At 41.5% G+C, this 13,317-nt stretch overlaps 1 protein-coding gene across 8 annotated transcripts in view; it reads right to left on the bottom strand.

Moving 5' to 3' along the window:
* The window catches only part of KALRN (kalirin RhoGEF kinase), a 513,163-nt gene that overhangs the window by 40,344 nt on the left and 459,502 nt on the right, over positions 1 to 13,317 (bottom strand). For all 8 annotated transcript variants that reach the window (XM_082056725.1, XM_082056718.1, XM_082056719.1 and 5 more), the window contains 9 exons: positions 12,408 to 12,538; positions 8,642 to 8,708; positions 7,231 to 7,334; positions 4,791 to 4,860; positions 4,122 to 4,208; positions 3,248 to 3,340; positions 2,100 to 2,150; positions 1,683 to 1,760; positions 592 to 777 (listed from right to left, as the gene is read on the bottom strand). In XM_082056725.1, the coding sequence (XP_081912851.1) occupies positions 592 to 777; positions 1,683 to 1,760; positions 2,100 to 2,150; positions 3,248 to 3,340; positions 4,122 to 4,208; positions 4,791 to 4,860; positions 7,231 to 7,334; positions 8,642 to 8,708; positions 12,408 to 12,538 (867 nt within the window). The remainder of the gene's footprint in view (positions 1 to 591; positions 778 to 1,682; positions 1,761 to 2,099; positions 2,151 to 3,247; positions 3,341 to 4,121; positions 4,209 to 4,790; positions 4,861 to 7,230; positions 7,335 to 8,641; positions 8,709 to 12,407; positions 12,539 to 13,317) is intronic.

Genomic DNA, 13,317 nt, shown 5'->3' with positions numbered 1-13,317 from the left:
GGAAAGATTATTTAAAACCAACATTAATTTCTTAAAATGTCTTTATAGTTTAGCTGGGTTTATAATTCCTCATGGCTGCATTTTTAGAACTGTTTGTATTTTTGTTTGTTTTTCAAATAGCTCTGTCTTCTTGCAACATTCATGTTTGTACTAAGAGCCTTTCCCCCAGTAGGGAGAATATTTCCAGTAATATCATGGAGAGGCTTAATATTGACTTACAGTTTGGCCTAAGATGATTGTTTTGGATACTAAACTTTCCCCCACCTTTTATGATTGTGCTTAAAAGCAACTGTTGGGTACTTCCTTTGACTACTGCTGGCTTTATAGCAATATTTGCTAAGTCAGAGCTATGAATGACAGAGGACCTGTCCTGGCTGTGTTCCTTGTAAAACTTTTCCAGTAAATTTAGACACCCAGTAGTTTATTTAGAGATAGTCTTCAATGGCTTCTGATCCACTGAAAGCTAAAAGCAAATTCTTTCTGGAAATTGTTGTCTACCTATGACAAGATGGACCAGTCTCACAGCATAGAAAATTGGTAAGATTTCCTTACGTAACCATCAAACAGAATTTGCCTCTCCCTATTTCTTACCTTTATGCTTTTCTTGAACATGTAGCCTGGTGTTAAAGATCCTTTCCTAAGGAGTTCGCTGAAGATAACTATTTGCTCAAAGAGAAACACCCTACGCTCCTTCGGTCGAGACTGAACTCCAGAATCCTGCTCTGTCACGTAGAAGGTGTCCTGCTGCAGCAGTTTGCCTTGAGCTGTCAGCTTGCCCTGAGAAGCACACAAGGCACCAGCATTACAAACCCCAGCCCACCACCATCCCACGAGATGATCTGCTATGTTTCATGCAGTCCAAGTTTTCTGAGCAGTACTGAGTTAATGTGAGACATATCCCCTTAAAGTTATCAAAGCAGCGATCTTGTAAATGAAGTACTCAGTTTAAGGAAAATAACATAGGTTTTATTTGTTTTCATTGCCACTGATTTTGCATATAAAACCAAAAGTAAGAGGTCTCAAGTAGACTGCTTTGTTCTTAATTTCAAACACTGTTCCCATTATGTAGTTTTTGTGGTGCCTTAGATTCCCTCTAGTCATGAGCTCTCCATTACCCCTGAAGCCAGTGACACAACACTCTGAAGGTGCAAAAAATCAGGACCTACCTGTTTGCAGGAATGCTACAATGCATTAGTAAGACAAACTTGACTTCATTTTGGAGATGACACATCTCCCCAGGACTGCCAATGTCTACATTGGCTTAGTTACAAACCACAGACTGCAACCTGTGGGGTTATAACTCACAAGGTCCCTCCTGGATGTTGCCAAACTCAGAGGGAGCTGTTAACATGTTAATGCTGGATGACCTTACTAACAGGCAGAGCAGTCTGGTTCACTGCTTGTTTCGCTCTGGTAATAGATTTAAGAAGTGCCATTCAAACTTGCAGAAGCTTTTACAGACCTCACATTTTGAAGAAAAAATAGATAGATTTTCCCAAGTTTAGAGTGAGAGCTATATAACCCCCACCTTTGAAACCTCACCGAAGCATGGAGCTCAGCACTGGAGAAGAACATGCACGAGATAAACAGCATGGTGTAGGGCAGATTGTAGAGACAATCATAGAAAGATAAAATACTTTTCCTTGCTTAGCTGTTATTATAAGTAGAATGCGAAAGCATACCTCAAAGCCTTGGAGGCGACCCAGGTTCATCATATCATTGCAACGTTTCGGTACGAGGCACATTAATTCAACTGCTTTCTGTTAAGGAAAAATGATGTTGTATTGTTACAAGAGAATCAGAGGGTTCCTAAAAGTAATGTGTCAAATAATGAACTTCAATAGCACGATCACTGCTAGCAATTATTCATGGTGAGGCCCTCGTGCACTGAAGATGTACGGTAATGTCTAAAAGAGGATGGTGCACCTACAATGTAGGACTGTGCCTTCATCTTTTACTTCTGACTTAAGCTAAGAGAAATATCACATTTAGAACACCAGCAGGATCTTTTTTGTCAAAGGAATACTGGGGTTTTTCATTCCTCCATATAAAGTGCCATTAGATAACACAGCACTATTGTCCAGGACATTAATACGCACCTCTATATCAGAGCACTCCAGACCAGCTTTTTCACTGTACCTCAGGAAGTCCTGAAGAAAGCAGAAAGGTTTGTATTAAGGCACTTCAGAAAGAGAAAACAAAAGATACCAGTTTGAAAACGAAACAAAAAAAGGCATATTCAGCATGTGATTTTCTGAGATGGAACATACTAATATTAAACTCTTCTTCAAAGGTTGCTGAATGATATAACCACTTTATAGATATGGAAAAGGGGGGTGGATGACCTCTGAAAACACCACAGAAAAAAAGACAATGCTGGGATTAGCCTTTGGGAATGTTGATTTGTTCCCTTTCTTAAGCCACAAGACCACACACACTTGAAGATTTTTCTTTTCCCCTTGGCATTTGAGGGAACACGCTGCTGGCTCTTTGCTAGCGTACAATTACCAAACTGTGGGCTGATGGCATTCTGCTTGAGACCGCTTTGAAAAAGAGAAGAAACCAGTTCAGAGCCCCAGTATTGCTGGAGATTACAGGGTACAGTTCAGACATGCCTAATTCTAGATATTAGCTTGAGAGCCCTAGGGATGAGTTTTTAGAAATACTGAATAACTGGCATCATGCATAAAGTCAGCAGAAGCCAGAATGGTCAGAGTCCTCAGAAAAAAAAATTGCAGTGGACTCCCCAAATTATAAGATACCAGGATACTCTGGAGGTAAGTTTCTTATGCTAATTTGAAGAGAGAGAGTCAGAAATGGAGGCCACAGCACTTATTAGAAGCATGCCATTCAGCACCAAAGACAGGCTTTAATAATACACTTGTGCATCTTCATTGCAATTTCAAAAAAAAAAAAAAAAAAAGAAAGTTTGTTCTGAAACTTCAGAGGAAGAAAATTCCTATTTGAAGTTAACTCTTCTATAAAAATTGCAATAGAAAATATAGAAAATAATTTAAAAAACCCATTATATTATCCTAAATTGCAAACTACTCCCACCAGATGTGGCCCTCCTGCTCTCTGGACATTTTCCATGGGCCTCTGTCATTGTATGACCATGTATAAGCAGACTCCTCTTTCTTTCTAATTTGATGAAGTTATTCCTCAGTTAAAACTAAGGCGGATTAAAAATAACATCTAACACAAGATGCAGATTACAGTTTAGTCCAAACTGCATCTTTCCACTCACCTTGAGAAGAAGTTGATATTTAGTTATTCTTTGAATGGGTTTGATCAGAAAGTCACTGATGGTTAGCCGCTGGCTTATTTCCTGTTGAACCTCCTAAAAATTGAGGATTAAAAACAATTGCAAACAATCACAGAGTAAGACAGAGAACACGACAAAACGTCTCAGCAGAGACGTGTTTCCACAGAAAGTTAGGCTGTTCTTAATCTTTTGTTTGTGAGAGGGAATTTTGGAGGATTTAAAGATCTGGCATATCCTATTTAGGCAAGGACCAGGCAAAAGTCATGACCGAGCTGGAAGGCGCTGGGAAGCACAGGGTCCATCCCCCCCGAGCTGAGCCAGCGGGACGGGAGGTCAGGAGGCTGCTCCTTCCACTACAGCGGGGATTAGCTCACAAAGAAGTCCTGCAGAGTTTGCCTCATGCCCTTGGGTGAAATGAAACAGCTTTCCCTTGTTAAACAAGCTGCTTTCACATTACTATCTAAATGTGTCTAGTACCAAATGTTTCTTGAAACAGACAAATTTACTGGGAATTTATGAGGGGCACAACCCAGCTCCAATGACTTTTACCTCCTGCCCTGCTTGTAGATTACAGATTAAGATGTCTATTTTATTTTGAACGGAAATCAATACACTTGTGGCACTCTGAAGACCACAGGCAGTCAGTACTGGATTAAGTGTTTGTTAGAAATTAACAACATGAGAATTTGAAGTAAATGAAATAACTTCTTTTTCCTGTAGCAGAGACTTTAGCAGCATGTACAGTAACAAAATCTTCTAGAGTTTGTTTTAGATAAACCCCACAGGTTACAGAATGCTCCACTTAATGAGGACCCACAGCCATAAGTAGCAGTAATGTATAATAAGCAATGCTTACCTCAAAGTATGCCTCATACTCAGCTACTATATATTCAGATCGTGGCTTGTTTTGGCAATATACCACGTACATGTGTAATCGCCGCTCCTGTGGAAGCAAGATGCACAGCAGCCTGGTGAGATACTGGCTGCTGTTTTGTTCTGCTATTAAAAGCTGGCAGAAAGTTGCTAAGATGTTCTGCTTGGCCTTCCCCATTTTCTGTTTAATCAAAAATTTAGTTTGCTGAAGTAGGAAAGTAAATTAACAACTGGTTCTTTTCTCCACTTCTGCACTTTAGGCAAGGGGAGGTTTCCATGGAGGTGGCCAGCTAGAGGTGTCATCCCCACACTAGTAGGTCTGAAATTTGCTGTAGAGTTGTGCTCTGGCTAATATGACACAAACGCATCAATCATAGCAGTTGGCAAGTATTTGCCATAATTATATCTCAGCAGATGTCCTTGGCCACATAAAGTTTGCCACCAAAATAAGAAGTGTACAAGAAGGCAATGTTTAATGCTTTAGTTCCATCCAGCTGCTCATTGAAGGTGCATAACTATAGGGCTACTTTATGTTTAAGTTGAGTTTAGACATGTAAAAATATGAAGTTGATACAAGCAGATTATTTTGGAAAAAAGTCATCACACCCTAAATGATAATTATACTATAGATAGGTAACAAAATAAAACTCACGTGCTTAATAAAAAGTTGTGCTAAACGGTCAGGTTCTTGAAGACATTTTTCCAGTTCGGCCAGGAAAAAGCTGAAAGAAAGGATATCAGCATTTCAGAATACTTCTTCAGGTCATCTCAGCAGCAAGCTAGTTGACCTTCAGAGATATCAGCACAATTTTAGCTTTAGTATTCAGTAATAAATGAAAAGGTAAGCTTGGCTTCAGCCCTTAATGGTGGCATTTCTAAAACATTAGATGAGAGCTGTGAAATATGGAAGTCTTGTCTCGCAAACTGTCTGCTCTTCTTTACTATTACAGTGGCTTTGATTTATTTTAAAGTGTCAATTACTATCTAATTGCAAGAGTTGCTTTCCTTCACTAAGAACTCCCAAAGTAAAACTTCTCCATAAACCAAAATGTTTGTGAAAACTCAACTGATGCTTTACCAGGAGTTCTCAGTTGCATGAGCAGATTTGAAGTACTGGTCAACGTGAAAGAGATGAAGAAGTTTCTACTTGAATAAACAAATCAACACATTTTTGCTGGTGGAGTTTTGGTATATTCCATTTTTCAGTATATTACTACTAGTAATATACTGTAATTCATCTTCGTAATTAATAAACACTGACTCTAGCTTGACCTGCAGCTTTGGGGAGGTCATTCATTCTAGCTTGAATGACCTTACCAAGAATATCCTGGGATGCCTAAAAGTGAGGTAAAAGCAGCTAAACTAAACTTCAGAAATACTGGTAGGTTTTTCTAACTGGTAAGCAAATATTCACAACCTCCCTTTCCATGATCTTCCTCTTTTTTGCTGCAGGATTTCTAGCTCAAATGTCTCCATGGATTTGCTACAGTCGCCAGATTTGGTAAGAGGACATGCCTGCAATGGTCTGATCTCAAGAAGTCCCAGAACCTCAAAGAAAGATGCACATTGGACAGCTGTCCCAACTAGCATCCCTATCACTATCATCAGATACAGCTATTTCCAAAACTCAATCCTCTCTAAATGTTAAATTCAACTGCTTTTAAATAGATTTCTTGACCCAAATATGCAGAATTAAAAATAGGGAATTTGTCCCTATATGTTACAGAAAACTCCTATCATCACACTTAAACAATGAACAGCACTGGTAAAAACACTCTGTTGCCAGTATCAACTTAATATATCATGAAGATTTTCTGACTTTATTTTTTTTTGTGCTCACAAGGGCATCTGTCAGAACATAAGGACAGGCACAGGCTGTGAGATAAGCACCCATGGGACACATGATGGGAAGGACATTTCCCTCCTCGGTGAGGGAAATGTCCAGACCTGAAGGAAGATCCAGCCTGGTGTCCATTGCTCAAGTCTGCACATGCATGCTCAAATTCTAGTTACCTGGAGCTCTAGAGTGTTTCTGTGTGGCAGAATTGAAATGATGACCATATTGTCCATAAACAAGATATTGCTGCTCATTAAGTTACAGCAGAAATGGCCCAGGGTTTCAAATATGTCTCATGTTTCCAGCAGCTTTTAAAAATCTACTCATATGAGTTACATTTTCAAGGAAGAAGCTCCTAATTCAGAATCACAAGCACCAACTAGACCACAGCATGTCAGAGCTTTCATGTGTGAAGGATCTAGAAGGTATTTTATCACCCTGCTAGCCAAATACTACTGGTATGGTCAGCCTTCATGATCATATCAGCTGCATGTGGACATGCTCATGTTGCTGAGAACCATAAGACACAGGAAGGAAACCATGACTTTCCAGCACTGCTGCTGCTCCTCAGCGGGATGCATTGAGCTGTGACCCAAGAAAGACAATTTCAGCATCCTCAGGGGCTTTCCTGAGGATTCAGCAAGTACACCACAACTCTCTGGAAGCCACACTGGGACTGCTTATGAGCAGTAGCTCAGGAGCTGGGGATGGACCACAGTGATATCTCCCATTAAGCCTCCTGTTGTGGCTCCCCAGTGAAGAGTGGCAGCGCCGCTGGCAGCACAGCACTGACACAGAGCACTTCTGTCACACTGACCAGCACTCCTGGCATGGCGTAAAGCTCTACCTGTGATCAGAGACAGCGCGACAAGCACCCTCCTGCAAAGCCAGGCAGCAGAAAGCTATAGCCCAGCAGAGGTTTTTTCACTGCATTATGCAGTTGTGCCAGCTTTGGCTGGGTGGACAAAGCCCTGTATCAGGATCTAGCGTATCATGGAACTGTGGCTAAAAGCACATGAGTTAGAACATGTTCTCAGGATTCCCCAGGTAGCCATGATGAGTAAAGTTATTAAGCAGCACTTACAAACCAACAGAGACCATTTAGAGTGAGGCAATGTCCTCTGGAAGTTCAGCCCTGAATAACCTGCTGATGTTCAATTAAAAGCAGCTTAGATGTACAGACACCATATATCCCAATACTTTATGAACAAGTGGCTAGAAAAGTGCTTAAAAAGGAACGAAACAAAAAACTTACTCTTTGTGCCAGTCATAGATCTGGTGAATATTGCCAAACACTATCTTGTCTTTCCCTTTCATATCTTCAGAAACTCCTTTTTCTTCTATCCTCTTCATGAAGCCCTTTAGGATTAATGATCAGCGATTAGCAAAGGGTTCATTTGAAGGGAGAGCATAATCACAGTCTTTTTTTTTTTTTCTTTTCAAAGAAGCAAAAGTTTAATGTCAGTATTTTTTACACTGGAAATACTTAAAATACCTTTTGCACAATTTAAAACCAGAAACCCATCTAGATACTTTAAATTACAGAGTTTGCTTAAAAGAAAACTTTAAAGGATTTATTCTGAATATCTACAATGCTTATACAAACTGTTATTAGATGTCATTGAAGTGACAAGTGCAATTAGTAGATAAAAGTTAAACAAAAGCAGTTGATCAAGTTCTTGGCTTCTCTGGTAAGAGGAAGAAGACAGACTGTACAGAGTTCTCCCATTCATCACCATGAGTATTTACTAGGAGCACAAAGCCAAGCAGTAAGTTTGAAGAATCACACGAATAGGATTTCTCACACCTCCTGAGAGTTTCTTTATAAGTCTTTGGAGCACTGCAGCCCTGTCAGGTTTCCCAGTGGAACATGGTGTAAGCAGAAGATAACACAAAGGTCTTCAAGCCTGGAGGCTGCTGAAAATGACTGTTAGATGGGCTGATAATTCTCCTTGGACTAGTGAATGCCAAAAGCATTGCTGAAGGTGCATTTCAATCAAATGCCTCCAGTTCTGAGTCCTTGCTGGGAAAAAAGCCTGGACCCTGCATGTGAGTTGGCTCTGAGAGGTGATTCCCAGGGATCAGCCAGGTCTTTACAAGTTGAAGCTTAAAAAACGATGACTGTTTTTTTTAACAGAAAAAAACCAAACTCTATTTTATCTCAAGGGGTTTTTTGTTCATTTGGTCGGTTTTGGTTTTGTTTTAAATAATAATCCACAGGCCATAAATGCACCTCAGATGCAAACCCAGCTTCTGGAAAGGTACTCAGACACAAGACTGTAGTCCAGGTACACACTCAGGTAAAGTATGTATATACCATTACTCAATATGATGGCAAGAAAAACGTGAAAAAAATGGTAGGAGCATAAGTTATTCTCCACCACTGCCCTCAAGGCTGCATTAGAGCAGGAAGAGTTTGTCACAAGCAGGGTAGCCAAGAAAAACCTTTGCACACTGGAGCTGAAACCTAAAATACAACATTTGTTAGATGGAAACAAAAATAGTTTCCAAAGACATTTCTTCTTGTTTCTGTCAACATGAGAAGGGGACCATGGAAGCAGAGTGCAAAATAAAGCACTTTGTTTCTCATGCAGTATTTTTTGTTGTTGTCACTTTTCAGCATGGTGCTTTTTAGTGGGAAAACATTTTGCGCGGTTTCAGCTCACCTCCACGACAGTTCCCAAGTCTTTGACGTAGTCTTTTTCAGTCTGTACCAGTTCATTTAAGACAAACCTAAATTAAAACAGAACACATACATATTTTACCATATTCCTTGATATTACTGCTTGTTCCCCTCACCACGTATTACGCCACCATCATTCCAGGTCACGTAAAATAACTCTTCACTCACTTACAGCTCAGTGGAATGTAAATGACAAAAACATCACATTACAGGTCAGGGTAATTTCAGTTCTCCTAATCACTCTTTTCTCCTGCCTCTCTTCCCTGCAACATCCCAAGACAATGGAAGAACAGCAGCACAACCAGTCGCCTGTACTTTGAACTCCCCCTATCCACTGCTCTCATCCACCCCCTGTGCAGCCCTCCTGATAGCGATGGAAATGTGTCCTGACCCATTCTGCAGCAAGCAGGAGGGGATTTCTTGTCCCAGTCCCTCCAGTTTTGCCCAAGATTCAGCAATTAAGTTTTAACTTGGAAGTTTCAAACATTTGCAAAACAAAACCCCCCTCCTGTCATAACCAAGAGTTTAATCTTTCAGACTAGGTAATCTATGTGTGGGTGGCAAATGCTTTACGCTGATTTCAGAGCTAATAATCCTGGGTGGGAGAGTCATCTAATGAAGGCCTGATGCAGGCAAAAAACAGCAAGCTAAAAAAAGCTCCGCTGTTGTAAATCAAACTGACTAATCACATAATGTTCTTTCGAGGACAATTTCGAAAAGTTACAGCTTGCTGCAGACAGTTTGCCTCTCAGTTACGCCAATACACAGATTTGGCACATGACAAATAAACTCCATCTGCGCTCAAGTTTGCTACGGCAGTAACAAGGCTAAAGAGATAGAGGAGTGCTTTCATGTCTAATATTGTTCCATTCATATCAATCAGCAGACTGACCCACTTGAAACGATAGGGCTGAGGGCAAACAGTGCTAAGATAAAAGCCTGGTTGAAAATACCTAGAGAAAAAAAAAAAAAGAAGATGGGCACTACAAAGAGAGACTCAGTTATGAGAGGTTACTGAGAAAATAAATCCTGCTCATGCTGCGTTCCCAACGTGTCCCTTCCTCAGAGAGAGTGGAGAAGATACTTAGAACACGTGGCAGGAAGAGGTCCAACAGCTTCTTGGTCATTTGAGAGTGAAATCCAGCCCCTTGGCAGAAGGCAGGGCTGGCAGCGGCGATGCCAGATGCTTGTGCTCTCCGAAGCGCCCTGCCAAGTTCTGTACCTGGGTTCTGAACACGTGCAGGGCAAAAGGCTGCTCTTCTACAGAGCAGCAGCGTGTGGCCTGAACAAGTGTGTGCTGTGCAGTCCCCCCTCGCTGGCTGACCTGCAGTGCCCTTGCGAAAGGCTTGTCACGTCCCCTGACGTCCCCTCTGCGGGAGGAGCTGTGCTGGGAGGTTACTTTTCTGCTCGCACCACCTCTTGTCTGTGTTGTCCCCATGAGCTGCTGAAAAGATGGGGAGAACATCTCCCACACACCCATGGCCTCTCCCACACCTGGACTGCTCGGGTTTGAGTCACTGCAAGGAGACGTCTGGCCAAGTCCTACTCTAAGAACAAAGCAGCGAGCACTTGCAGTACATAATGCTGCAGCACATGCGGGCAGGTGGGTGTGAATTAAAAATCAGTGCAGCAACCTGCCAATTTAAACCTCTGTTGGGAAACAGGGTCTGCACCTCCACTGCCTACCTTACCCTCAGCACCAGCATTCCCCCAGCTCTTCTCTTTCTAGCAAGCAGAAAAATCAACCTTGACCCTCTCTGTTAGTTCTCTGAAGCCCACCCTGATACAAGACCTTAGAAGTACTCCCAAATTTAAGGTTCCTAAGATGCGTGCTGCCAAAAACTTGAGTTCACTCATCTCCTCATCTGATAACAAGGAGCATGGGCAGGCAATTGCTTGGAAAGTGCCTGCCCTGGCCACCAGCAAGAATTGACTTTGCAGATGTATTTAAAATGGCGTGAACTGGAACAAGGATGGAGGCTCCTCACTTCTGAAGAAGTCTGAATATCTGGATATCTTGGTAATTCTGTATTAAATCTATACTGAACAATGCTACTCAATGAGACTATTGCCGCATTGCTCATTGGAATGCTCATAGCATTGCTCATAGCAATCAAGTCTGATGGAATAGGGGTTTCCTAACCCTAAGGCTAACTGCTGGAATGTATGTGCTGCCACAGACACGGGAAATTACCGCCCAAGTCTGTGCAAGGATTCAGCTGCTGTTTTGTGGGGAATGGGGGGGCTTACAGCTCAAGTTTGGAGCTCAGTTGCCTCATATGGCTATGGAGTTAAACACAGTGAGCCATAGAGATACAGAACAGAGACACAAAGGAGCTGGAGAGAAGACAGATGTCTTGTGCTGAAAGCTACTAGCAGGTGCTCCTAAACATCCTGGCGTGTAGGAAATCTGTACGGGGGCAGCCACTAATTACACATGACATGCTGCCAGTCCCCCTGCCAGAAGCATCACACGCTAGAAAGCGTCACTGTAGTTACACTTACAGGGGCGAGCAGCAACCTGCAGTTAGTTGTCAGTTGTCTAATTGATGAATTGCTACCAGAAAAACCCAGGAACTTGTAATATTGAGGAGCATTTAGGAGACAGGTGTGGGCAGAGATGCTCCCTGTGGGAAGGCTGACAGATCTCTGGTAGAAAACTTTTCCCATTCAGAAACACATCCAGGAGTGTCTGTCCCTGCCTGCTGCTGGGAGGTGATCCAGCCCCTCACTGTACTCCTTCACTGGCTGCCTACAACAAACTGCAGGAGCCAGCAATGGTTTTCACAGACCTGTGACACTTTGCTCCTGCTTCCCTGTTTCCACTTAATTACCCCCTTGTCCTCCTCTGACTTGGCTTCCTTCCCTGCGAGGCGTCTTTCCCAAATGGGCTGCTCTTCTCCTACCTCTCACCGCACCACACTCCTATGAGTCCTGTACATACCGTTACTTTTCCCATCAATGTATGATTTAATTAGATGATGGCAGTTACCAATGTTACTGTAAGAGGCAGTATAAATAAAACAGCTACTTGAGCTCTGTTTCATGTAATTCTTGATTTTGTTTCTCAAATTCTCTGTGTCCTTCAGCTGAAGTATGCATTTAACAAATGCTTTAATCATAAGAAGCTTTGAAGGCACAAGTGTTTTTTTGTTACATTTGTGGAAGTGTATAGATAATTTTAAAAAACAAGTTTCATGAGCTGTCACCATTTCTTTCCTCTCCTATTACCACAAACATCAGGGTTTTTGAAAAGAAACTTTCTCTTCAGTGGTGTGTTTCACCACAAATGCATCTGAATTCTGCCTCTTCCTTTGCAAATAACTGAGGCAAAAAAATATTCTCTAATTCAAAAAAATCCTAGTGGGATTCTCTGTTCTTTTCCTTGAAGGTAGCTAACACGGTCAGCCACATATCCCACTCTGAGAGATGATTTCACATCTGGAAGTGCCATCATTACCAAGGCAAACTTCTCAGTAATACTTGCCTAGCTGTTCAGGGGCTTTTACAGCAACATGTATTTGCTATCTGGGGTAAAGGCTGTACATTTAAAGAGTGACAATGACCTTCCTGGGTGCGTAAGTGCTTTCATAAAGTATTTTTACAGGTTAAGACAAAACAGAAGCAAGCAGAACACAGTTTTACTCCCAGTGTCTGCTCATTCACTGACTACAAACTATTATTTCAGTGCAGCTATGTATACTCCTTGGGTACATATATCAGAAAGAAAAAACAGCAAGACAACTTACATCCTGCCTCTCATTGCTTTGGCTTTTTGTTCCTCTTCAAGGTTTCGTGGGGGAGTCGAAGGCGTCATTCCTTCATTTAAGCAGCCAGTGGCATCTTTTAAGCTTCCTCGGTAAGATCCTCCTTCAAGGGTCTAAAAAAACCCCAAAGAACAACAGAATAAACATTATCCTGTAACTCCAGCAATACTTTCCCATAGGACTTGGTGAAACACAACCAAACTAGTTTTAAGCTGATATAAGACCCACCCCCATCACCCCAAAGCATTAAAACAGAGAAGATGTCCTTTTGCTAGAAGGTGGAGAAAGATGTTCCAGTAAGCCTAGGATGAGAAAGCTCTTCCAAATTATTTCAAAACAACCTGAAAACATCATGGTGTCGCAGCCAGAACCAGTGGTAGACTACACGAGGTCAGTGTTTCTCTGTCAAAAATGTGAATGGGGATACTTAGTAGCAAAGTAAAACACAAAATGAAACAAATAGATGGATACATAGTAACATTCCACAATAATTAAGTTTCCCCCAAATCCCTGGAAAGTAATCGCAATTGACCTAACAGCCTGCTTGTGGGGGAGAGAAAATAAAATATGCTCCGAAAATACATCTAACTGGAGTAATGAAATACTTCTCAATTTGTTAGTCCCTCGATGGAATAAAACTATTTTGAGTAAACTTTCTGGGAATGTCCTCGGTTTCCCATGTCACAAAGAGCTCCTTCATCACTTACTCCTTACGAAGCACCCTACGAACGTTGACTATCTTCATCTCAAGCCAAGAAAATACCAAAGCCCTCTCAAATGATTCGCTAGATAAAGCTGCTTGCACAGAGTTACAGTAATTTAATGATCACTGCAGGCTTTTTTGTTTTGTTTTTACTCTCTTCATCCTTTCAGTATACTTAAGGAAATTAAC

Source organism: Streptopelia decaocto (genome assembly GCF_964273445.1).
Source record: "Streptopelia decaocto genome assembly, chromosome: 6".
In the NCBI taxonomy this organism is placed as follows: Eukaryota; Metazoa; Chordata; class Aves; order Columbiformes; family Columbidae; genus Streptopelia; species Streptopelia decaocto.
The sequence above is the reverse complement of the archived record's forward strand: the minus strand, read 5'-3'. Positions and strand labels throughout refer to the sequence as shown.